Genomic DNA, 21908 nt, shown 5'->3' on the forward strand with positions numbered 1-21908 from the left:
CTCCAGGCTTTAACCAACCTCTCAGTTAATTACAGATGATAAAAATGCAGCAGGTGAAACCAAACAAAATGAATGGGGTTATGAGCAGAATGCAGATTCTCTTTTGAGATGTCAACTGCTAAATATAAATAATCAGCAACACAGTCTGTCAAATGAAAAAAAGAAAAAAAAATTGACATTTTTTATCTCAGCATTTTCTAGTGGGTACTAATCTATTTTTTTTAATCTAATGGTTTTATGTCAGAGGTTTATTTTATCTATTAACAATTTTTTTGTTTTACCTGTTCTGGAAGAACCCTTAAAACTCTGTATTTCAGAAATAGTCCTCTGCAAATGCAGACTGTATCAGACGATGAAATTATAATATGTTTCATTGGAATGTTGGATTCCCTTAACTTAATATGAGTAACATATCAGTAATTTTAGTTAATACGCATAACTATTTTGCTTGTTTTCTAATGAAACTGGGAAGCAGTTACTCACATTAATGAATATTTGCATTAATTGTAAAGTAATAAAAAAATTAGGCCAACATTTGTAGAACTGTACTTAAAGAACAGTGATTTTTTAAGGACCTAAAAATGTTTAGAAATTCACCTTGAAAGACCTTTAGCAGAATGTTTTTTGTGTGGAAATATTGTGGAAGTTTTATTACAGTTATATATTAGATTAGATTTTATCTATTTGATTGTAGCTATTTATTTTGTTTAAACAAAAATAAAAAAAAAACTTTTTTCTTAAAACAGAATTGCCCTTTTTGATGGGCCAAGCAAACATAAAGAAAGACACAGAGGACTAGTTGACACTTTAACAAAAACCCACATGCTATTGAATATACTTTAAAGTGTTTTTATCTATATACATTTTCAAAATGCTTTACAGAAAAAAATCAGATATTAAACTAACAATCAAAAACATTTTTTAGATTTATTTGTTACAATAAAAGTCCACGTTTTATTTTGAAAAGGCCAGATCGGAAGCGTCTTTGCTGTTGCTCCTGACAGAACAAGGCCGTAGTGATTTGGTAGCCGCTGCAGTAGGAGGAAGGACCGCGGTTCTACCCCTTCTATCTTTCAGTTTCGCCTCAAAATTTGTTTGGTTGTTCGATTAGTTAGCGACCAGTGAGTTCTGTATACCTTTACGGTGTTTTATGAATACTTGAGCAGTACTATTCAGCAGCGGATAGTGGTACCAATCGCCATTTTAATCGCACGTTTTCCCCGACACAAGCGCTAGCACAACAATGGCTCTGAAAAGAATTCACAAGGTAAGGAAGTGAACGACGAGGCCCTGGATTTCGTAGTTTTATTGCGGGTGAAATTTCAACACTGCTCGTCGGATATGTTACAACATTCTGAAATATTAAGGTTTTCGCTGAAACCGAGTTTCGTGGGGAGCTGGTAACGGCAAAAAAGAGAACCAAAGCGGCGCCGCTTTTTTAACTGGTGCCGTTAGAAATGGTCCAGTGTAGCCTCTGTCGAAGTCACCTATTCATAGTCGAATTCTTTGAACTCCCATGATATGTTTATGTTTATTTCGCTGCCATTTGAAGCGTAAAGTAGCGCTAGTTGTATCACATTAACAATGCTAGTCGTGTGTCAGCTGTCGATGCTCAATATCAACCCGGTGGATGCTAACACCGATAGCTCTGCCAAGCTAGCAAAATGTATGTCTGCGGTTAGCTGGACAGTAGCAGATCCTGTTATGTCCTGGGGTTTTTCTTTTGTTGTCGCCATAAAATATAATTCCGTTTGAACGTAAATGCTCATAAAAGTGATCCAACATCCTAACCGGATATGTGAAGTAAACCTGTGAAGTAAATAAGCTAGCGGCAAGGCTTTTCTTAGGTTCATTTTATGGCGATTATCGCTTAATTCGTGAAGTACGCTTTGTTTTCCCTAAACCACTTCAAGTCAATATCATTGACGTTATTATTTAGAAATACGATACAACTTTAAAGGGAAACATCAACCTCTTGGGCTAATATATATTTCCTTTTTTGTTTAATTTAATTTTTTATTTTTTGTATTAGCATATTATTATAATGTAAAACTCTGCATTTGAAGAGGCCATACTCTTAAGAGAGGAATTGTTTTTTGTTGAGTAAATATTTATTTTTGTACAGTAAGAATGGAGTTTGGGCAGGAATCCATAATTTTAGCCCGTTAGATAATGCTAGCATGAAGTCGTCGTACAAACAGGCCTCGCGCCTCGGTCGTCTTTGATAGTAAGCTGCTAACAGCGTTCGTCATTATTTTTTGGCTGTTTCCTCGGTTGAATTATCAAACGTAAGGGCTCGTTTTGTTCCAGTGTGGTTCTCCCTTTGACGTTCGTCGACGCTTTTAGGCGTCTGACAGGCGAACACAGTGTCCGCCTTCACTTGACATCTCGGTGTTCCCGTCGAACCTGGACAGTTAGCATGTTAAGCTAACGTAGCGCTTCCAACGATCATGTTTGCGCCAGGCGGCTGCTGCTGCTGGATGCCACCGAGGACCGCCGTGGAACAGCTGTCTGTAATTATAAAACACCTATCGATGCTGTGTTCTGATCGTCGTGCGGTCGCTCCGGGCACAATACCTGCTTATATTTGTTACATAATAGCGGTCGCTGCCATAATCGACGCTTTGCTGCGCTATAGTAACGTTGTTATGTCAGAGGAACGCCGCTTTCCGTGCACCTAAAATGTGCGTCTGAGCGATCACTATACATTTGTTTGGGGTAATAATGGACTCCTCAAGGCGTTTGGATTTTTTTGAATTCATTATTTACTTGTTTTTCAGGCTGTTGCCCTGGTTTGTTGTATATACAGCAGGGTTTACACAGAATACACAACGTTTGTCTGTTTTTTCCAGCTCAGATTATGAAAAATTTGCATCAGAGCTTAACCAAATTACTTTTTTTGCCTCCTTTTTTTCTTCTAATTTTTGCATCAGGAGTTAAATGATTTGGCACGGGACCCACCAGCCCAGTGTTCTGCAGGACCAGTAGGAGATGACAGTAAGTTGCCATGAAATCTCACATTCTGTTTCTTCCCCGTCCTCTAAAAAAAAAAAAATCTGCTATATCAATTGAGATAATGTTATCTTTATTTCCAATAAAATGTGTTCATAAAAACTTTTAAAATTGCTCATTGGGGTATAAAGACCTATTCAAATGAAATAAAATTACTAGTTACTATTCAAAACAAAGAAAATTAGGATTAAAACTGAGTATTTCTTTATTCAAATCATGGTGAGTCAGTTGCAGAAAAAAATGCAGTTTCAAAAAGCTTGTAGTTGTTATGTACAAACTATTTGCAAGCCACTAGCTCCCTGCTCTATTCTGATGCATCCACTTGCAGACATATAGATCCATGTACGTCTTTGTTTTCCTCGTCTGAGCTGCATCTGGCTCAGAACTGTACAGCTGGATAGCTCCAATATTCCTCACCGTTTTTGTTGTACTGCAAATGTTATGTTGGGGTTGTGAGCGACTGTAAGCTAAAGAGTGCAAACAAAAGGATGATGGGAAATGACTGCAGGCTTACTAATCCTCTCTTCATTGACTTCGTTTAAATCTGCAATGTGTTTCTTTAGCAGGGGATTGTTTATGTTTATAATAACTAGTTTAGAATTTAAATAATATCAAACCTGCAATAAAGTGGGTTAAAGTTAAGCTAAAATCTTTGTAGCCTAAATAAATATTTTTTTTATTGAATATTAGCAGAAACTTCAATGTTGCAAAAATAAGTATTATACAACAAAATAGACATTTAAAAAAGACAACAAAAGAAAACAAACATATTTTTGCCAACCAATTATATGATTTAACAACAGTCTTCAAGTTTCAAATATGACCGATCAAGTAAAAATATCAATGTTATAGAAATTTTACATGACATTTTAACATTTGTCCCATTGTATTGTATATTAATAGCCCATTTTGTTGTTTAACAACTTGTCTTTAAAATTTACTTCTTTATTACAAGTTTGAAGTAAGAAGTCACACTAAATACCATGCTATTCATAAAAGAAAAAGTCTGAGGATAGGCATCTAGATCATTTCACTTCATTAAGGAAGTAGTTCATAGGTTTGTTGTGTAAACATGTTAAAGAAAGGCTGGGGTTTCCTCTTGAGAGAAACGCTGATTCCTGATGAAAATAAAAGAATTTTCTCTCTCATACTTGTCAAATTGCACTCTTATATTAGATTCTTTAGAAATGCTAGATCTTCCGCCTTTTTGTTCTCTTTCTTTGTGTCCCAGTGAGGTTAAATCTCACTCACTGAATGTGTTTTGGTAACAGAAGTCTGCGACCACATTTATGATTTATAGATTTAAGGAAAAACACAATTTTCTCTCAAAACTTTTTTTTTAGTGGTGTAAAAGCTTATAAAGTAAGAATAAAAGTAGTAATAAGTGAACAATTGTTATATGCATTGATGAACATTCATTAACCAGACTTTGTGAGTAAATAGTTCTTCCTGAAAATGATATATAAGCTCAGTGAATGTGCCATTATTCAGTGTTAGAGTCTAACCCTATAGAACTGCTAAACAAACATATTTTCCCAGCTTATTGTAAGCAAATGTTTTGTCTTCATTTGAAGAAAACATGTTTTTTTTAAGAGATTAAACTTAGTCCATAACCAGGTGACTGCCTGCGATTAATACCATTTTATGAGTGAAATATTAGTGGTAAAGCTTCCTCTTCATATCTTAATTCACCTTGTTTGCTCTGTTTATTTTTTTAGTAGACTTTTGATACACTTGTGATTTAAAACAAAACTCTGGCTGTTAATGGCAATAGTCTTCACGCAGCTCTTGGTTTATTTGAATAGTCTTATTGACTTGTTCTGTTCTCTTCACATCTCATGTCAAATTAGTTTTTCAAAACAATTCTATAATTTCATTGTAGTTACCCAAAAATATATATTCGGGAATGTTGTTTTTTTTTTTTTTTTTTTTTAAGAATACCTGAACAAAGCGCAAAACTCAAAGTGAAAAACAATGAACACATTCATATTTTTACTAATAAAATCCTTCCAATAAAAAAACCCAAAGGCTATTATTTTGAAAAACAGCTGGAGTCTAAGTAGGGCTGGGCGATAAAACGATAATTATCGTTATTGCGATATTACTTTTTTTCGATAGTGAAATGAGTCTATTGCGATAAACTTTCGTGTTAAATAACACGGGAGAAACCCCCGGAAGAGCCGCGGTTCTTCTTCTTCTTACGGAGTGTCTGATTCTAGGAGCCCAGACTGACAGGGGGGCGGGGGACGGAGGCCCCGAATGATGACAAAAGGACACAACAGAAAACATTATTTCAGTAAACCAATAACCAATATGTAATCGCAAATACTTTTATTTTTAATGTCAAGGTAACGATGTTTATATATTTTGTTTTAGAAACGTCGTCACCGGACCCCCCTCCTCTAAACTGAAAATGGTTCGGTCCGACCGGATTATTCCTCCGCAGTTGTTTGTTACCGACAGACCCACAGAGTGCGAGGGAGAGAAGACACGCTTTAAAATCAGGAGTTTAAACACCTGATTTAGAGGAGAACCTCCATGAAAACAGAAAAAAGGAGACAGTCTGTCTATTGCCGCGCGTTACGTGTCACGCGGGGCTAAAAGAGGAGAGACTGTGCATGCTAGTAACAGCCGCGCGCAGGGGGGCGGAGACTCGATTGTGGCTGTGGAGTTTAGAGTTTGAAGGTTTTGTTAAAATATTAACCAAAAGCTTTTGTATAGAGCTTCGAATTAGAATAATTTGTTGTTTTATTGTGTATCAATAATGAATTTCTTAGTTACATTTGTTCCGTTTATGTTCATTCCTTAATGAGGTGATCTAATAATAGTAAAATAAACTTGTTTTTAACCACTCCTGACATGACACTAAATAAAGAGATCTTATGTGTTTGATCAATCCTCCGACATGTACACATGTCAGATGACTGAGTGAAATGATGATTAAATCTATTAGCAGAACTGTTTATTTTAAGTTGACATTTTTATTATCTTCTGCTGCACAGCAGTACCTATAGTTTATGTTCAGAAGAAATTAGAAAATAATATAAAAATAACTGCAATATATTTGCTGCTTTAGAACAATGTTTTTAAGACTTAATTTTAATTTGAAAGGAACTTGTATGTGCTGCAGTCAGATTAAAATAAATCAGAAATTCTGTACAGCCTATTGAAAACATACCACCGTTATGGTTTAACTGTTGTGTACATTATGTCTATGTACAGCATTTATTAGAAATATTTAAATGTTCCTCACAGTTAGTTTCAATACTACAGTTAATACAAAAAATAATGAAAGTTTAATTATAACTAACTAAGATTTAATGGGGGGGGGCAAAGTTAAGGTGTAAAAATCTGAAGTCGTAAATCTCTGCAATAAAGATTACTTTGATTATTTGATTATTTGATTGATATCGTTTTTAATATCGTTATCGCACAAAATGAAAAAAGCGATATCGCAATATGAAAATTCCCATATCGCCCAGCCCTAAGTCTAAGAGTTGTCATAATAAACACAATCCTGGGTGGAGCGTGGAGGCCTGTCATCTTCTCACCTGAACAGGTTATGAGGCAAGTTGTTGGTTTGTAACTCGATACGTTAGATAATGTAAACATTAGTTATACTCTATAATTTAAAGCCGTCACTGCGTGTGTATTCACTTACGCTGACATTAGATTCTTTCATATTCTTCACCTACATCCAGCTTTAGCTGTTTTTGACCCTGAAAAAACAGGGTCAAATTTGGCCACTGTTGTGTGTGTGTGTGTGTGTGGGTGTATATATATATATATATATATATATATATATATATATGTATATGTATACATAAATTACGAATGATCTTGTTTCAAATTTTTTGGCTGCTAATTGCTGCTACCAAAATAAACAAAAAGAGTCTAATTAACTTCAAAAAAACCCAGAAGAAAATTGTAGGTTGGATCTTATGGGTTAAGTTGCATTGGATAATAGAAAAAATCTCATTTGTTGTCAGTGCTTTTTTTTTTTTTTTTTTTAAATATATATCACAACCCTCCTGTGAAGTTCCACCTAAACACCTTATGTCTTGAAAAATTGGGCGGATATGCTGAGTTCATGGTTATAGTTGCAGCAAAATGACTTCAGATCAAAATCCACCTGGACTTCCTCCTGCAGAAGTAGGCCAGAGCACAGATCAGTGGACTCTGGTCTGATGTGTTCATCTGTGAACCATCATCGAACTGTGTTCTCTCTTTGAATTAAAACTCAATCCACAAAGTCTGATGGTTTTCTATACCTTTAAAGGGTTAGTTGATTTGGGGTTAGGTGCCATACAGCGTTTTCTTCTTATACCACGGTTCACTGTTTGGTAGTTTTAATGTTAGTGCTCTTTTGCATGATTTATTTTGTTCTCTGTCCTGGTTGGCTATTGAACATTGTCAATCAATCTCCTCCGTGCTGTCTCCTGAATAGAATGTGTTTTGTTTGACAAATTTACATAAATCTTTGATTGCGATTAGATCCTTATTTTTATATCTACAAAGGTTTGAGCTTTGAGAGTTTAAACAATAGAGAAAAATGTGAAAATGTTCACGTCCCTGTACTCCTCACTCATCGCTTCAAAACATCCATAATTATTGTAAAAATAAAAATGATTGCTTTGCAGATTTCACATATGCAGGTTATTATTATTTTTTAAATACTCCCACAACAAACAAGGAACCACTTTACTGTTGTTTTCTCGAGTATGACTTCAAATTTCAGCTTGAAAAAATAAATACGATAAACTTAAAAGTTATAGATATTCGTTGTTTCCTGTCAAGACAGTCCAAACAGGACACCTGAAGAGGGTAGAAAGCTGCTGCTTGGTTTTTAGAACCAAGGTCCATCCTTTGTGGGATCAGGATGTTTTGAATTTGAGATCTGGGGTTCCTGAGGTGAACAGGAAACCCGATGTAGGTAAAACATGTTGAGTTTTTAAGGAACCCATCAGTTATTTGTTAATAATAATGTTTCAGATTCCATGATTCCAACTTCCCGTAAACAGTAAGTGTGGTTGAATTTAAACAGTAAGATGAACAACATCAAGATTTATTTGCATTTTATTGTAATTTATTTGCCAAACAAATGTTTGGTTCATAACAGCCCTGCCCACATTCCTCCAATAACTATTATTAGCATTGGGTGTGCTGTTGTACACTGTACTTCCTGGGTGGTGGAAAGTCAAGGGTGTTCCACCAAGAAGGTGTAAACACCACTGGAGTGTAGCTTTGTAAACTGGCTGTTGGAAGAGCCTGGAATGGTTCTTTCCCAAAAAATTACCTTACAACTGACTGGCTTTTACCATTCCTTAGCACTAAATACATGACTAAAACTACTAATAGTTGAGTTCAGCCTGTTTCTCGTATCGGTGGCAACCCCTTATGGTGGAACTGGAGTTGAAAAGCCAAATTTTATTCTATATTCTTAAGAATATTACCTTTATCTGCGAGTTTACCTGAAACAGTCCCTTGCTCAAAGGTCAACACAAGGTTGTTGTTACCGGAAAACTAGCAACCCTGCAGCCCGGCAATACTCGTTCCTAAGTGTCCACTGCCCTTTACTCCAAGAGCTGTTGAGCGTTCACATGACCGGTGTTATTGAGGTGCAATTGATGGGTCAAGGTGGACAAACAAAACCGTGTTTCATCCAAACACATTTTCCTACTTTTCAAATATATTCATGCAAATAACGAACCCAGCAGGCTGCAGAGGTTTACGTAAACACATCGAGGATTAGCAACACTGACGCTGCCTGATGGTTATCAGGGCTGTAACACCTGGGTTCCTCCGGGGATCAACACCCACGCCAACATTTCATCTTTGAAGCCTTAGATCTGTGCAAGTTGTTGCACATGAATTTTGGTGGATTTTTGGCTGGTTGTTTTTGGTTAACAGTTTTTAAAAAGCAAACAAAAAATTAGAAGAAGAACTAAAACTTTTTTGTGAATGTCGATATTTGTATCTACTTAACCCAACTTTTACCTTTAGTGAATGTTTGCTGTCTAATGGTATTGAAGGCTTTGGTTCAACCAGAATGAAGGAGAGACTGATCACATGGATGAGATCCCACTTGTATGCATCTTTCTATTATTGCTTAAAGATAAGTAAAGACGTTTTCTAATTTGCTTTCTGGCTGCTACTTTATCTAATCCTATCCTCTGCAGCCTTCTCACACTCACCAACCACTTTTGTGACCCCCTCCATTTTATCCACTCTTTGGTCGTCCTCTAGGCCTCTTTCCTGGTTTTTCCATCTTCGGCATCCTTTTACCAACATCGTCACTCTTCCTCTCCTTAGTTTGTCCAAACGTCTTAATCTGCTTCCCTGCGTTTGTCTTCAAAACATTTACCATGACCTGTTCCTGTGAATTCATTCACTCCTAAAGAGAACCTCGGCATCATCTTCTCTAAAACCTTCAGCTTTGCCTCCTGTTTCGTTCTCAAACCAACAACATGGCTGCTCTCACCACAGTCTTCTGCATATTTCCCTTCAATCTTTCTGACACTTTCGTCACCAGAACCTTCCTCCTTTCCAACCTTCTTGCACCGCCTCTTCATCTCTTTCTCCAGACTTAACTCTAAAAGCTTGAAGTCCTCCAGCATCTTCACCTCTGCTCCCTGTAAACCTCACCGTTCCTCTCATTTACACACAGAGACTGTCTTGCTGCTTCTGACCTTCATTTCTTTCCTTTCCTGAGCAAACCTCCACCTCTCTGTTTCTCCACCTGCTCCCTTCTCTCACTACAGATCACAATGTTATCTGCAAACATCATGGTCCACAGAGTTTCACGTCTAACCTCTTCTGTCAGTCTGTCAATCACCACAGCAAACGAAGAGATCAAAGCTGATCATTGGTGCAGTTCCACTTCCTCCTTTGCTACAGCTCACCACTGTCTTCCAGCTCTCAAACATGTCCTGAACAACTCTTGATCATCTTCTGTTACTCCAGACTTGCTAAGACAAACTCGATATGCAAACTACAAAGACACAATGCAGCTCCTTCTGACCCTCTTGGGTCTTCTCCTGTAACATCTTCAAAGCAAAAGTTGCTTCTGTGAAGCTCTTTCTTGGAAAGAAACCATACTGTTGCTCGTAAATGTTCACTTCTGACCTCAGCCTAGCTTCCACGACTCTTCCCATAACTTCATTGTGTGACTCATCAGCTTTATTCTTCTGCAGTTTCAACAACTCTGAGCATCACCCGAACTCTTCTTCTCCATTCCTGTAGCAACATTTCACTCCAACATCTTGTTAAACAGTCCAGCTCTGCAATCATCACTGCTGTACCTGCACAGGTATTTTGTCAGGACCAACTGCCTGCTTCCCACATGAAACAAGCCTAAAATGTGTTGCATTTTCATTGCTTAACGTTTATCTCCTCAGTTGAGTTTGTGTTGAAGTTCACGGCATACTTTAAAAAGCTGGTTCTCCAGGGTTTCACCGCTGTGTGTTGATGGCAGACGTAACAGGGAATGCAGGTACGAGGATATAGTGTTAACACTAAAGTCGTTGCACTCGGGGCAAGATCTTTTCAAATACAAACCCACGACTAAAAATAAAAAAAAGGTTCCTGAACTAATTTTCTTAAATTTCCTAATCTTTTCCTGGAGATTTTGAGGGGCTAAAAGTGTTTGTTAATCACTGATTCTACTAGTTGTTCTGCTTAAAAAGTTGAGTTTGGTCTGTGATTTTTAACATAGAGTAAAAAGAGTCAATGAAATCATCCTTTCAAAGACTTAATTTGTGTAAAAGTGCAGAAAATAATTATTACGTTCATTAAAAATATAACCACTTTAATATTTTATAAAGTAACCTTGGTTTTAAAGTCAGTGGTAAAAGGTTTCCTGTAGATCTTCACCTGGTTTGCATAAGAAATGCACAACATTACTTCAGGAAGTAGCTTTAGTCTGACATTGTATTTAATGCACCTGCTTTTCTGACACAAACGTTGAGCACCTCTTTCAAATTGATATGAAAAGTGTATTTGTCTCTATTAATTTTTGTTATTTAACTCAATTTCTTGACTTTATAATGAAGTCAATGGCTATATAAATCACCAGCAGTGAATCTTTATTATTTTTTGTGTTAAAATTAAACGGGTGTTAAGGAGTAAGCTGTAATAAGCTACAGCTTCTCCTCATCTCTTTTTCAAATGTGCCATTTTCTTAAGTTCTGACAAATGACCCTTGACTGAAAAAGGATCAATGAGGGTATTGATTTATCTGTTGTTTTATAAATAAATACAGTAAGCTAAACTAAGAATGAAGTTACTGCTCTTGAATAGTGTTCCCTGATTTTGTCATGGTGGTTACATTCTTAAAAAAATAACCAGCAATAGACAGAATCCAAGTTATCTTTATTTATTTACAATCATAGATGTTTTAAGGTTGTAAAACCTCTCACTAAACACTTATTACACTTTTCTCCATCCCATTGTCACACTTTTCTCTTTTGTTTAAATTCACAAAGTTCAAATCTTCACAGAAAAATAAGTCCAGTATCACAAATCGAAAACAAAGATCAGCTCTTGATCGACTCGTAGAGGAGACACGACACAGAGGAGATTAATTGACAATCATCTATGACCAATCAGGACGCAGAACACAATGTCCAATTGAAAAATGGCATGCAAAATTGCACCAAAAAATCTGCAAAACTGCAAAAGGTGAAGTGCAATATAGAGATGGTACTCCACTGTATTTATTTTGTAATGTATAGAAGGAAATAAAGAGGCATGTGCACTAATGTAGGAGTCAGCCACAGCACGTCGGTCTGGTCCAGTTATTGAGAGCTTTAATGGCTGTAATGCTCTGTTGGAACTCTCACCTGCTGAGCTCCTCTAGTTGCTGAGAGTTCATTTCCATCATACTGTGTCTGCTCTGTTTTCAGCAAGAAACTATCTGGTTTAGACACTGGAATTTTTGTGCAGCTTGGAATCCATGTTGTTGAGCAACATTGATTAACTGATGGCAGGTTCTGCTATTAAACAAAAGTGAATCAAAAAAGGACATGGACAGAGGTGTAGCTAGATCAGAGTTTTTGGTTGTGGTTTTGTGAATCTTTTAGCTCTTAAGTTATGGGTTCAGTTATTTGGGTGATCCAACTTGCTGTTTTTATCTTTTTGCTTTCAGCAAAGATGCAAATTTCTGTTCATAATTATTGCATCTTGACATGAGAAACCAAGTTTGTAACTCTGACATTCATTAATGTTTGTGTAATAAAGTTACAGGAGCTCAGCACAGAGAAAATTAAAGGTGGAGAACTGGACGGAGTATGACATCACCCATAGAAAGTGACTTTTTGTGCGGTACGGATGCCACCATGTTGGAAGTCCATGCCCTCCCAATTAAAAAGTGGGCTACATTACATAAAGCATGAACAAATATTGTTTGTTGGTAAAGTTTCCATCTTTTTTTGTAATGTCTTCACATCATTCCTGCTTTCATCTTTGAATTCAATCTTGCATTTTGTTTTCCTCAAACATTTTAGGCGTTGAAGGTGAGACCGCATACTTTTATTGAGGCATCTGATTGGTCAGTTTATAACTTGAATAACTTGCACTAAAAAAAAAAATATGAAAAAATTATTAGGATTATCTAGAACATGTTAAGTGAGATGCCCAAGCAAGAATGTTTTTTCTGACAAATATAATCATTTATAATAGCTGTTTATTTCTCAATAGAAGTCTATGGCAGTTTGGCTTCTTGGAGCCAATGGGTACTTCCTGTTTGGAGCACCAGGGAGGGGGGCCAATAAGTCCAATTCTCATATACAGTCAATGGTGCCATCCCCAAAAAAAAACCCCTCATGATCCCGGTGTTCTAACAGTTTGTTGCTTTATTAATCAAAGTTTAAAAACTTTACAAAGCCCCGTGTGACTCCTACTGTCTTAAAAAACATCAATAAAACATAAGCCTCACAATAACAAAGAAAAGATTAGAGTGCAGCTAAACTCCTTGACCATGAGGGTGTTCTTCAGTCAGGAGGAGCAATCTGATGACCTCATCATTGAGACACTTGAAAGTTCTAATAGAACAATTCCACCCTTTCGGTTGCTATGACTTTAATGTTTTTGCCATTTGTAGCTGGAAAATGTAGAGAAGAATTATCACACTTTTTTTTTGCCAAGTGTTTTGGTGGCTGTGGGATTTAAAAATATTCATTGTTAGAACAGACTTGTCTCAGCTGTTGGTGAACTCGATAGCCTCAAAACCTTTTTGGTTTCTGTCGCCTGCAAATGAAAATTCAACAATAATATTTAAAGAAAAAAACAGATGTCTTTTTGTTTTTATCAAAATCGACTTACAAATAAGGTTTATCAAATGTTTTTGTTCTTCTGAAATTGTGTTATTTAATCAAATGCTAAAGCTTTATCCTTCTGTTTTTATCTTCGTGTTTCTTTATCTGTTACACACTTTTAAAACAACTTTATTGATACCTTTTAACATCTGAAGACGGTGAGGAGACCTTGAGGGAATTCCCTGTCATCATGAATCAGTTTTAAATGAAAGACTTTCATCAGCTCTGATGTTCACATGAATATCTGACGTGACTTTAGTAAAAAATTATTAATTTTTATAAACTTTAGCAGCTCTTAGACTTTTGGCTCAAGTGTTTCCACGTCAATCACCATCATTGACCTAAGAATTCACCAGCAGCTGACCTTTACGTTGAAAGGATTCGATTCCCCTGAGTGACACCACACCTGCTCTTTTCATAGGAACAAAAATATGAATGAATAAAACCATTCTAAAGCTAAACATTATTCTAGTTGCGGTCGGTTAAATATTTTTTCATGTTTCTATGATTCTATCCTGACTGTCTCGTACATTTTTAAAAAATCAAGAAGAGCGTTAAGGGAAAAAGTCTGTGGTAAAGATGTATCTGTGCGTGATATTTCCTGCCATCCAGATCAGGCTAACCACACCACAATGAAGCGCGGCTGCTCGTCATCCCAGGAATAATGTTGCTGTGTTTTGTATTTTCTCAATCTGACAGTTTGTTCTCTGAGCTCTGCAGGAGGCTGTGACGTGTTGAAGTGGTTCCACCAGAATTATGGTGGAGTTTTGTTTTTGTTTTTTTAAGATCATGCTTCAGTTGCTCTTCTGACCTTATCTATTTAATTTGAATTATTCAAAGCGGTAAAGATATCAAATTGTCAGATGAACTGCTCTTGTTCTTCAAGCTGTTTTTCCTTTTGAGTCAAATAAGTTTTTTCTGGAAGTTTTATAGTGTGAGAATAGGTTTGGTTTAAATCAATATTTATATGAAAATCAATTCACATTAACATGACAGCAGTCAAACAAGGCGCCACACATTAATACTCAAAGCATTCAAAACAACTTAAACCTTAAGATGATAAAAACACTGATAAAAATGAAAATAAAACACAGCAGAGCAGACTCTCGTGGTGTCTTCTCAAAAATCTGGCTATTAGATTAAAGTTTTTTGTTTGTTTTTCATGGACCCAAGAGCGATCTACATCAATAGAATATGTAATATTTACGTTGTATAATAGCAGTGAAATCACTTTGTGGTAGGAATGTAACTGAAATCTCCACCTATAATAATTAAGTTTGAATGTGTAAGAATTTTTAACGAAATATTTTTGAGATTCACCTTCTGGAAGATCTTCTGCAGAAACCCACAGTTCAATCATATTTATTCAGTTGTTTCTCGTCGTCTTCCTGGTTTCTCACCCATTTCTCTTGTTTTGCTTTTTTCAGTGTTTCACTGGCAAGCCACAATAATGGGACCTGTAAGTACTCACATGACTATGTTTATGTGATAAATGTTTTGGTTTCGCAATTCCAACTTTGCAAGACTTTCTGTTTGAACCCTTTCAGGAAATGTCCGCTTTTTAGTGTCTTTTTACGACATAGGGCTGTTGATAATTACTTAGGTGGCGATTCAAAAATCAAGATTGATTCTCGGATCAAACCACAATTCTTAATATTTATTATATTATGCTTGAATTGTTGCCGTTTGTCTTTTTACTGGACGTATCACCATCATGTATACCTTTATTTAGAACAGGAGATCAGAATCGACAAAACAGATAAAAATACAAAGAAAAGATATTTATCACTTTGAACAACGTCAAACTCAAGTTTTTTATTTAACTTCCTGGTTAACTTCAATGGTAAACAAAACATAAACATTATTGTTATTTTAGACCATTTAACAACAAATCCTGAAGCTGTTTTACGCAGTTTTTCCATTTTCAAAGTTTTGCTAATTACAGTAAAAGTGACAAGAAGATAAGAATTGAAGACACAGCAACACCTCAATCAAAATGTAACAACAAGAAAATATTAACTTTAATTTAAACTGACAACAGTATTTTCAGCAGAGGTGTTTTCACATCTAAAGTGAAAATACAAAAATTAAAAAAAATCCACACTTGGATAAGCATCTTACAGATGCATTCCAGTACAACTTCTCTGCCATGCTAGCAGTCATATAACGTCACATAATCTAATTACAGTATTTTTTTAATACTGTTAAATTGTCAGATATATTTAAAGCAAAAGCTTTTTTTTCATTTCCAATTTCAGTTAACTGATCTCTAAGTTCTTTAGTTTTTTACTCTACAAAAAAACACTTGATACTTTTACTTTGAAAATGAGAACTTTACTTTGAAGATTTGTTTACTTCCAGTGACAGTAGTACACTCAGTTTATTTGGTTTATATGCTCAAAATCTAACATTATTTAGCATTTTATAGCAATAATTACAGTGGCTGAACTGTATTTTACTATACACTACTATATTTATAAAGATCACAAATCAGCAATTGAATTTTTAGGAACAGATCGCAAATGTCAAAGTATTGGAAACTTGTTACAGCCCTTTTCAAACAGATTTGCTCTTTGTTGTTTGTTTTTTATGCATTTATCAGAGTTGATCAAACAGGCTTGTTGTTGTCTCCCCCTCCCTGCATTAGAATGACAGTCCTTACCAGAGCGGGGTTTTCTTCTTGACCATTCACTTCCCCACAGACTACCCTTTCAAACCGCCAAAGGTAAGCCAGGAAACTCACAGGCATGATGGGTAATCAAGCATGGATCCATGCAGATGATTTGCCTGTTGATGTTTACCCCCTGCAGCTTCCTGTTCCCCGTTTTCACTCTCCTCTGGTTTCAGGTCGCGTTCACCACAAGAATCTACCACCCAAATATCAACAGCAACGGCAGCATCTGTCTTGACATCCTGCGATCACAGTGGTCTCCAGCTCTCACCATCTCCAAAGGTGAGTCGCAATCCAGCGGAGCTGCATTTCCTGCGTCGGCTGCAGTAACTCTACATCTGTCTGCGCTGTGTTGCAGTTCTTCTGTCTATCTGCTCCCTGCTGTGTGACCCGAACCCGGACGACCCCTTAGTACCCGAGATCGCCCGCATCTACAAGACTGACAGGGAAAAGTATGTAATCTTTACATCTTTTTTTTTTATAGATCTTACATTGTGCTACATGAACATAGTTTTACCTCATTTTCTGAATGTTTCTAAGGGATAAAACTTCCTGAATTTAAAAAGTAAACATCCTCTGACATCCCTGAAGCAGCTACACATTTTGGCTTCATGTCATGTAAAGTGTTTATATTACATTTTTAAAATAATTTAATCTTTGTGAGGTCTCACATTTCTACTGACTACCAGAAAAGAAATGTGTCCTGTCAAAATTGTTTTAAATCCACCAAAAACGTCACTTCCCTTCATATGTGGTATCTGAAAAGCACCAAATGTCCTCAGTAGACACCATAAGGAATTACTTCCGTAGTGTGCAGTGGTTGGTAGATATTTAATTTTAGAAAAATCCTCTACAGATGATAAATTTGCATTGCTAAATGAGTTTATCTAATTGGCCCCTTAATTGAATCACGCAGTTAAAAAAGAAAAAAGACTACATGTTTAAATTCTTCTTTTTTTTCCCCTCTGTGGGTTCTTGCGTCTTTCATTGAGCAACGAGGCGACTTTGCTGCGTTTCCTTCAACGTTTTGATCTCATCTGAGGTTTTGATGCAGCTTCTCTTCTGCAGAAGTACCTGCATTTAACAACAGCTCGCAATGCAGCAGCAAACAAGAGTATGAGGAATGATTAAGCCTTAGTCACTACTACTTTCACAAGTGAATACGGTCTGGGGGTGAAAAATGGGCAAACTTCTGCAAAATATAGAAATACTATGGAGTGCTTGGTGAGCCCGTGGAGTAAAATGTTCATGCATATTTTTACTACGGTCATGCTGGTCGTAGCGAATGCTTATATAACACGTAAGGGGGACATTGGTGCTGGTGGTATGTGATACGGATGGCTGCCGTCTGGAGACATTTACTCGTCGTCCAATCAGAGCTGCTGGTGGCCAGTGATCAAGCTGCTAACGCCGAGCAGTTTGATCATTCGTCATTTCCACCTGTCTCTGAACCCCGACCCCAAAATGTGCTCGGGTGGCCTCTGGCCATTATTTGACTTGAAGAGAAAAATCCTCTGTTTACCGTAAAATTTAAACTTATTCTTAAAACCTCTGCGGCCTCCAGCTTTATTCGCTGAAAAACTTCCATTTCGGTTGTTGCCCTGTGGCATTTTGGGATATGTGACTGTAGTTTAAGGAGCCCGCACAAGCCTCAAGAGAACTGTAAGAAACACCTGCGCTCCTCTTTGATCCTGATTCATGTTTGTGTTGTTCTTTCTCCATCACTGTCATCGGTACATCAGCATAAAGCAAACTAAAGTTCGTGGATTAAGTTGCCATCTTTTTTTTGTGCCTTCACATCAACTCTTGCTGTGAACTTTGATGTTTTTCCTGCATCTTTTTTTTGTTAATTTTAATTTTCCTTCTTCTGTGTCTCCACAGGTACAACAAAATAGCTCGGGAATGGACACAAAAGTATGCAATGTAGTGCTGCGGTAGAAGCATTGCCAACCACCTCTACGACATAAGGCTAGGGGAGCTTCAGATGTAAAGAGAAAACAAACACAAAACCATACAAACAAATGAAAAGTTTAAAACTTGTTGGTTTCCATTGGAGTGCTTTCTTTGAGCCACGCCCACCCCCTTCATCAGAGTTCCTGTAAAACTCCCTCCACCCCACCTCCCCTTTGTCCTCCACCCCCCTATAGTTCCCCATCCGTTTGACTGTCTTCCCCGCCTCTCAGCTCACCTGCCCACCCCCTCCTCAGTGTACGTATCGTATACCAAACATGAGAAACAAAAACACGCAACGGCTGAATTTGTCCTCTGACTCCACGTCCTGACTTTTGAATTCAGTTTAGTTTGTCACCATGTAGGTTGAGCTGCGTTTCCAGTTATTCTTCCTCCCTCTTCATCCTCACCCACCGTCACTAAAAGCATTCCTTTGGCCACATGTCAGCTTATGTGGGGACCTTTTTTTATTTCCTGTTTTGTTTCCAAGAGAAAGGGGAACATTAGATGGAGGGATTTTTACACCGCACCCTTTCTTGTTTCCGCTGTCCCGATATTCTCCATACGTAGAGGTGACGATTCAAGAAAGCAGTTTTAGCGCGTGAGTCAAAGGGCACTCTGTATTTTATAATAAAAAATGAAAAAAAAAATCAGGAGTCATTGTGGGTGGTGTCAGATGATAAAATGCACATAGCCTGTTCTGCTCTTCTGTTGGATTCTATGAAAGGACTTGAATTTATCTTCATCCCCCCATTGTCATACTATATCATCTCGCCCAAGTGGACCCCCTTATGCACACATGCGCACACACAAATGCATGAACAACTGTAACCCCATGTCATCAGCACCACCTTTTCTTTCTTCTTAAGGTGGTGGAGACCAGGTATTTAAGCAATTTATTTTTTTTCTTAGTTTAACCTGTGTTTTTATTTCCTTACCCCATAACTCTTTAGGTTGCTTATTTCTTTTCACTTGGTTTTTATTTTTTTCTCCTTTTGCGAAATCTCAAATTTAGCGGCTAACATCTTAAATGGCTATGGGACTGGCTTGGGCTCTGGGTGCGAGGAGAAACACACTCTTCTTGCACAAAAACCTCTGTATATTGAATTACCTGAGAGGCTCGTTGAGCTTTGTGTGTTGATTAAACTGTGTAATAAAAACCGTGCACTTGTGCTGATTCCTTGTTGGCCAGGATTTACAGCAGGCGACAACGCGTCGATCAAAGCAATATCGCATACGTGCGAAAACATCTGCAGAAAGCTGATCTTATCCAGACATTAATTACCCTGTGCTAAAAAATACATGAGCATCATGTTACTGTTTGTCATGAATAAAAGACTTTCATGGAATTTTAGTTCAACATGAATGAATTATTGCAAGTGTATTTTTTCACTACAGGTTTTAGTGAATTAGTAACTGGAGTTGAAATGTTTTTGAATTAAGAATCAGGAAAAATGACGACAAAAGTTGAAGATAAGCTAAATGGAAATTTTACCGCCCTCTGGTGGTTTTATTAAGGTTGTGGTTGGTACATAATTTCTTCTTTCAATTTAGCATGTTTAACATAAAAGATGCTGTAAATTATCAGATGTAGCTATGGGGGTTGTTTACAAAAATATCCGGAAACTAACTGGCACGTAACAAGTGAAAACGGTGGATTGTGGGAAATAAAAAATATATGTATTAATTTGCATTTTTCATTGGAGATATATATATTAAGTACAAATTGTATTCGCGTTGCTTCTTGTGTAAATTATAAGATTAATACTCATTTCTATTATAAACTAAGATGAAGCTAATCCGGAAGTGGCATTTTCCTCGGGGAAACGTGTTTGGCTCGCTCTTCTTTTCGCCTCTGCTTTGATTCGTCGCTATGTGGTGACGTAAGAGTTGCGTCACTGAACGAGGACAGCACAGTTTCCAGACTAGCTCTCCGGTTGACCTTGCTGCTTAGCGTTGACCGCCAACTGCACAGCACTCAGCAGAAATACATGACCGCCCTGAGTTTACCTGACATGCCGCAGTTGTCAGTCGCGTCCGCGCCGGGTTTGGCCAGCTCGGGTTTCAGGTTAAACAAAGGTAACGAACCTCCCGAAATGCGGGTTAGCTTTGCACAAGTTAGCATAAGCTGTGATTGTAAACTAGCTAAATTCAGACTGTTTTGGTAATAGTTTGGCGCGTGTGTGCTTTTATTTTCTTAAATTTTAAGCAATTGATTCGCCTTTTAAAATCATGTACGTCATGAAAATTAGCGAGCTAGCAGAAAAAAAGTGAATCTGAAAGCTTGGCGGTGATAAACGAGCTCAGTTAATCACATAACTTGTTTAACCAGACTAACAGTAAGTCGCTTGTTTATTTTTACGTCACGTGCTTGTTAGTTTTTATCTCTTTTAGAATCATTTCATGTGATTTATACCCAGAGAGCACTAGTTGAGCGATGCTAGCTTTCATGGCTTCACTCATTCTGTTGGTGTGTTTTTGTGGGACGTCGTAGAGCACTTTCTGGTGGCTCTGCCGGTGGCTTTGGTCGCAGCAGCCGGAGGCTTTTTCTTCAGCCAGTACCTGAACAAGCGCAGCAGCAAAAAAGGCCAAGTCAACACGTTCATCAACAAAGACAGCCCGAAAGTCGTCCACTGCTTCGACATGGAGGACATCGGCTCCAAAGCTGTGTACTGCCGCTGCTGGAAGTCAAAGAAGGTTAGAGTCTGACCTACTAAACGTATAATGTCTAAAAAAACGAGTCGTGCTTTTATATTTATGAAAAATTAGAGTGAAATCAATTTGACTGGGAAACTAGAGTTCAAGGATGTGATAAGATTTCAGTTTATTGGACAAAGAGTAAAGTTGCATACATTTTAGCTTCTATGCAACAAAATAAAACATATAAGCACACTAAAATCTATAACTTTATTTTTAATTTGTCTGTGTTAAGATCAAATTTGATCATCTCCAAACTCTTGAGAGCCAAAACCGCCAAGGATTAATGGACTGGTTGCTTCAACCACTGAAAGAGAACCACTAAATCTCTGGCAAAATGATCAAAATTTGTAACAAGCATCTAAAATTTCAAAGAAAAACACCAGATTGAATAAAATATAACGTTTTATTTCTAAACCCAGATTCTGTTGTACCTGGTTTAGAGTTTATAAGGGGAAAAAAAGGCTAAAAGCTTTGATATCTTCAATGCACAGGAATCAATTTGGATGTTATTTTATTCTAGTGTCTCTTTTCTCACATTCAGCTCAATTTTCAGACTAAATTAATCTGAAAATTAAGCTTTAAAAAGCTTATTGGAATTGCTTCAAATGTGTAAACAGTTGAAGAGTTGCGGTACAGTTGAGGAGTTAAATAAATCTGTTTTTGTTGTAGAAGTGTAGGAGCTTCATGGTGTCATATGTCCTCTTTACAGTTCCCGCTCTGCGACGGTTCGCACACATCCCACAACGAGAAAACCGGAGACAACGTCGGACCTCTAATCATCAAAAAGAAGGACCCTTGATCCAGCCCGCCACTGCGACCATTTCATGTTTGTGCAGCAGAGGACCAGGACAGCTCTGATGCTGCCGGAACGACCCCGCCGATAATCGTCGTGATTTTTTTAATGCTCCCAAACGAATCAAATCAAAGACTCTGAGGGCCGGCTCCGTCACGGTGGCGTCTTCAACGCTTGTCGTCTGCGTGTCGTCGGCTGGCCTTTTGTGCGGAGCAGGTGGTGGAAACGTGAAACCCGCAGACCCGTCAGCCGCCTCGCCGTGAGCCTTATATGTAAATCTGCTTCTAAACCCATCTGAATGTTTGGAATGATTTCCTCTGTCATAAAACACTCGTCTGTAAGAATTGCCAGGAACTCAAAGGTTAGATTTAGCTTGTTGAGTTTGTTTTTTTTTTCTTTGTACTGGCTGCTGTTTGTTTCAACTTGTCTTAATAAAAAGAATTGAGATCTGTGAACGGCGGGGTTTCAT

General features: G+C 37.4%; 2 protein-coding genes across 3 annotated transcripts; both read left to right on the top strand.

Annotated features, from left to right (window-relative positions):
* Nucleotides 1-983: 983 nt before the first annotated feature.
* ube2d2 (ubiquitin-conjugating enzyme E2D 2 (UBC4/5 homolog, yeast)) lies at nt 984-19111 on the top strand. Of its 2 annotated transcripts, none has more exons than XM_024282937.2 (7): nt 984-1267; nt 2934-2997; nt 14753-14784; nt 15973-16050; nt 16173-16278; nt 16355-16448; nt 17878-19111. In XM_024282937.2, exons 1-7 carry the CDS (start codon nt 1244-1246, stop codon nt 17921-17923), a joined length of 444 nt encoding a protein of 147 aa, XP_024138705.1. In that variant the 5' UTR covers nt 984-1243; the 3' UTR covers nt 17924-19111. The 2 variants fall into 2 exon arrangements, with proteins under 2 accessions (XP_024138705.1, XP_024138706.1); XM_024282938.2 differs by lacking the exon at nt 984-1267 and adding an exon at nt 2265-2288.
* A 693-nt stretch (nt 19112-19804) lies between these two features.
* Nucleotides 19805-21894, top strand: zgc:110843 (uncharacterized protein LOC541492 homolog). Its single transcript, XM_024282940.1, has 3 exons — nt 19805-20025; nt 20441-20643; nt 21356-21894. Exons 1-3 carry the CDS (start codon nt 19938-19940, stop codon nt 21443-21445), a joined length of 381 nt encoding a protein of 126 aa, XP_024138708.1. The 5' UTR covers nt 19805-19937; the 3' UTR covers nt 21446-21894.
* The last annotated feature ends 14 nt before the right edge of the window (nt 21895-21908 follow it).

Source organism: Oryzias melastigma, linkage group LG10 (assembly GCF_002922805.2).
Source record: "Oryzias melastigma strain HK-1 linkage group LG10, ASM292280v2, whole genome shotgun sequence".
NCBI lineage: Eukaryota > Metazoa > Chordata > Actinopteri > Beloniformes > Adrianichthyidae > Oryzias > Oryzias melastigma.

What these genes read in the sequence shown, in the direction of transcription:
- ube2d2 (XM_024282937.2), top strand. Translation starts at nt 1,244, where the DNA reads ATGGCTCTGAAAAGAATTCACAAG. An exon ending in CTCTGAAAAGAATTCACAAG is followed by an intron (nt 1,268 to 2,933) that starts GTAAGGAAGTGA and finishes TTTTTGCATCAG; the next exon opens with GAGTTAAATGATTTGGCACG. An exon ending in AGGACCAGTAGGAGATGACA is followed by an intron (nt 2,998 to 14,752) that starts GTAAGTTGCCAT and finishes TGCTTTTTTCAG; the next exon opens with TGTTTCACTGGCAAGCCACA.
- zgc:110843 (XM_024282940.1), top strand. Translation starts at nt 19,938, where the DNA reads ATGACCGCCCTGAGTTTACCTGACATGCCGCAGTTGTCAGTCGCGTCC. An exon ending in GGGTTTCAGGTTAAACAAAG is followed by an intron (nt 20,026 to 20,440) that starts GTAACGAACCTC and finishes GGGACGTCGTAG; the next exon opens with AGCACTTTCTGGTGGCTCTG. An exon ending in GCTGCTGGAAGTCAAAGAAG is followed by an intron (nt 20,644 to 21,355) that starts GTTAGAGTCTGA and finishes TCCTCTTTACAG; the next exon opens with TTCCCGCTCTGCGACGGTTC.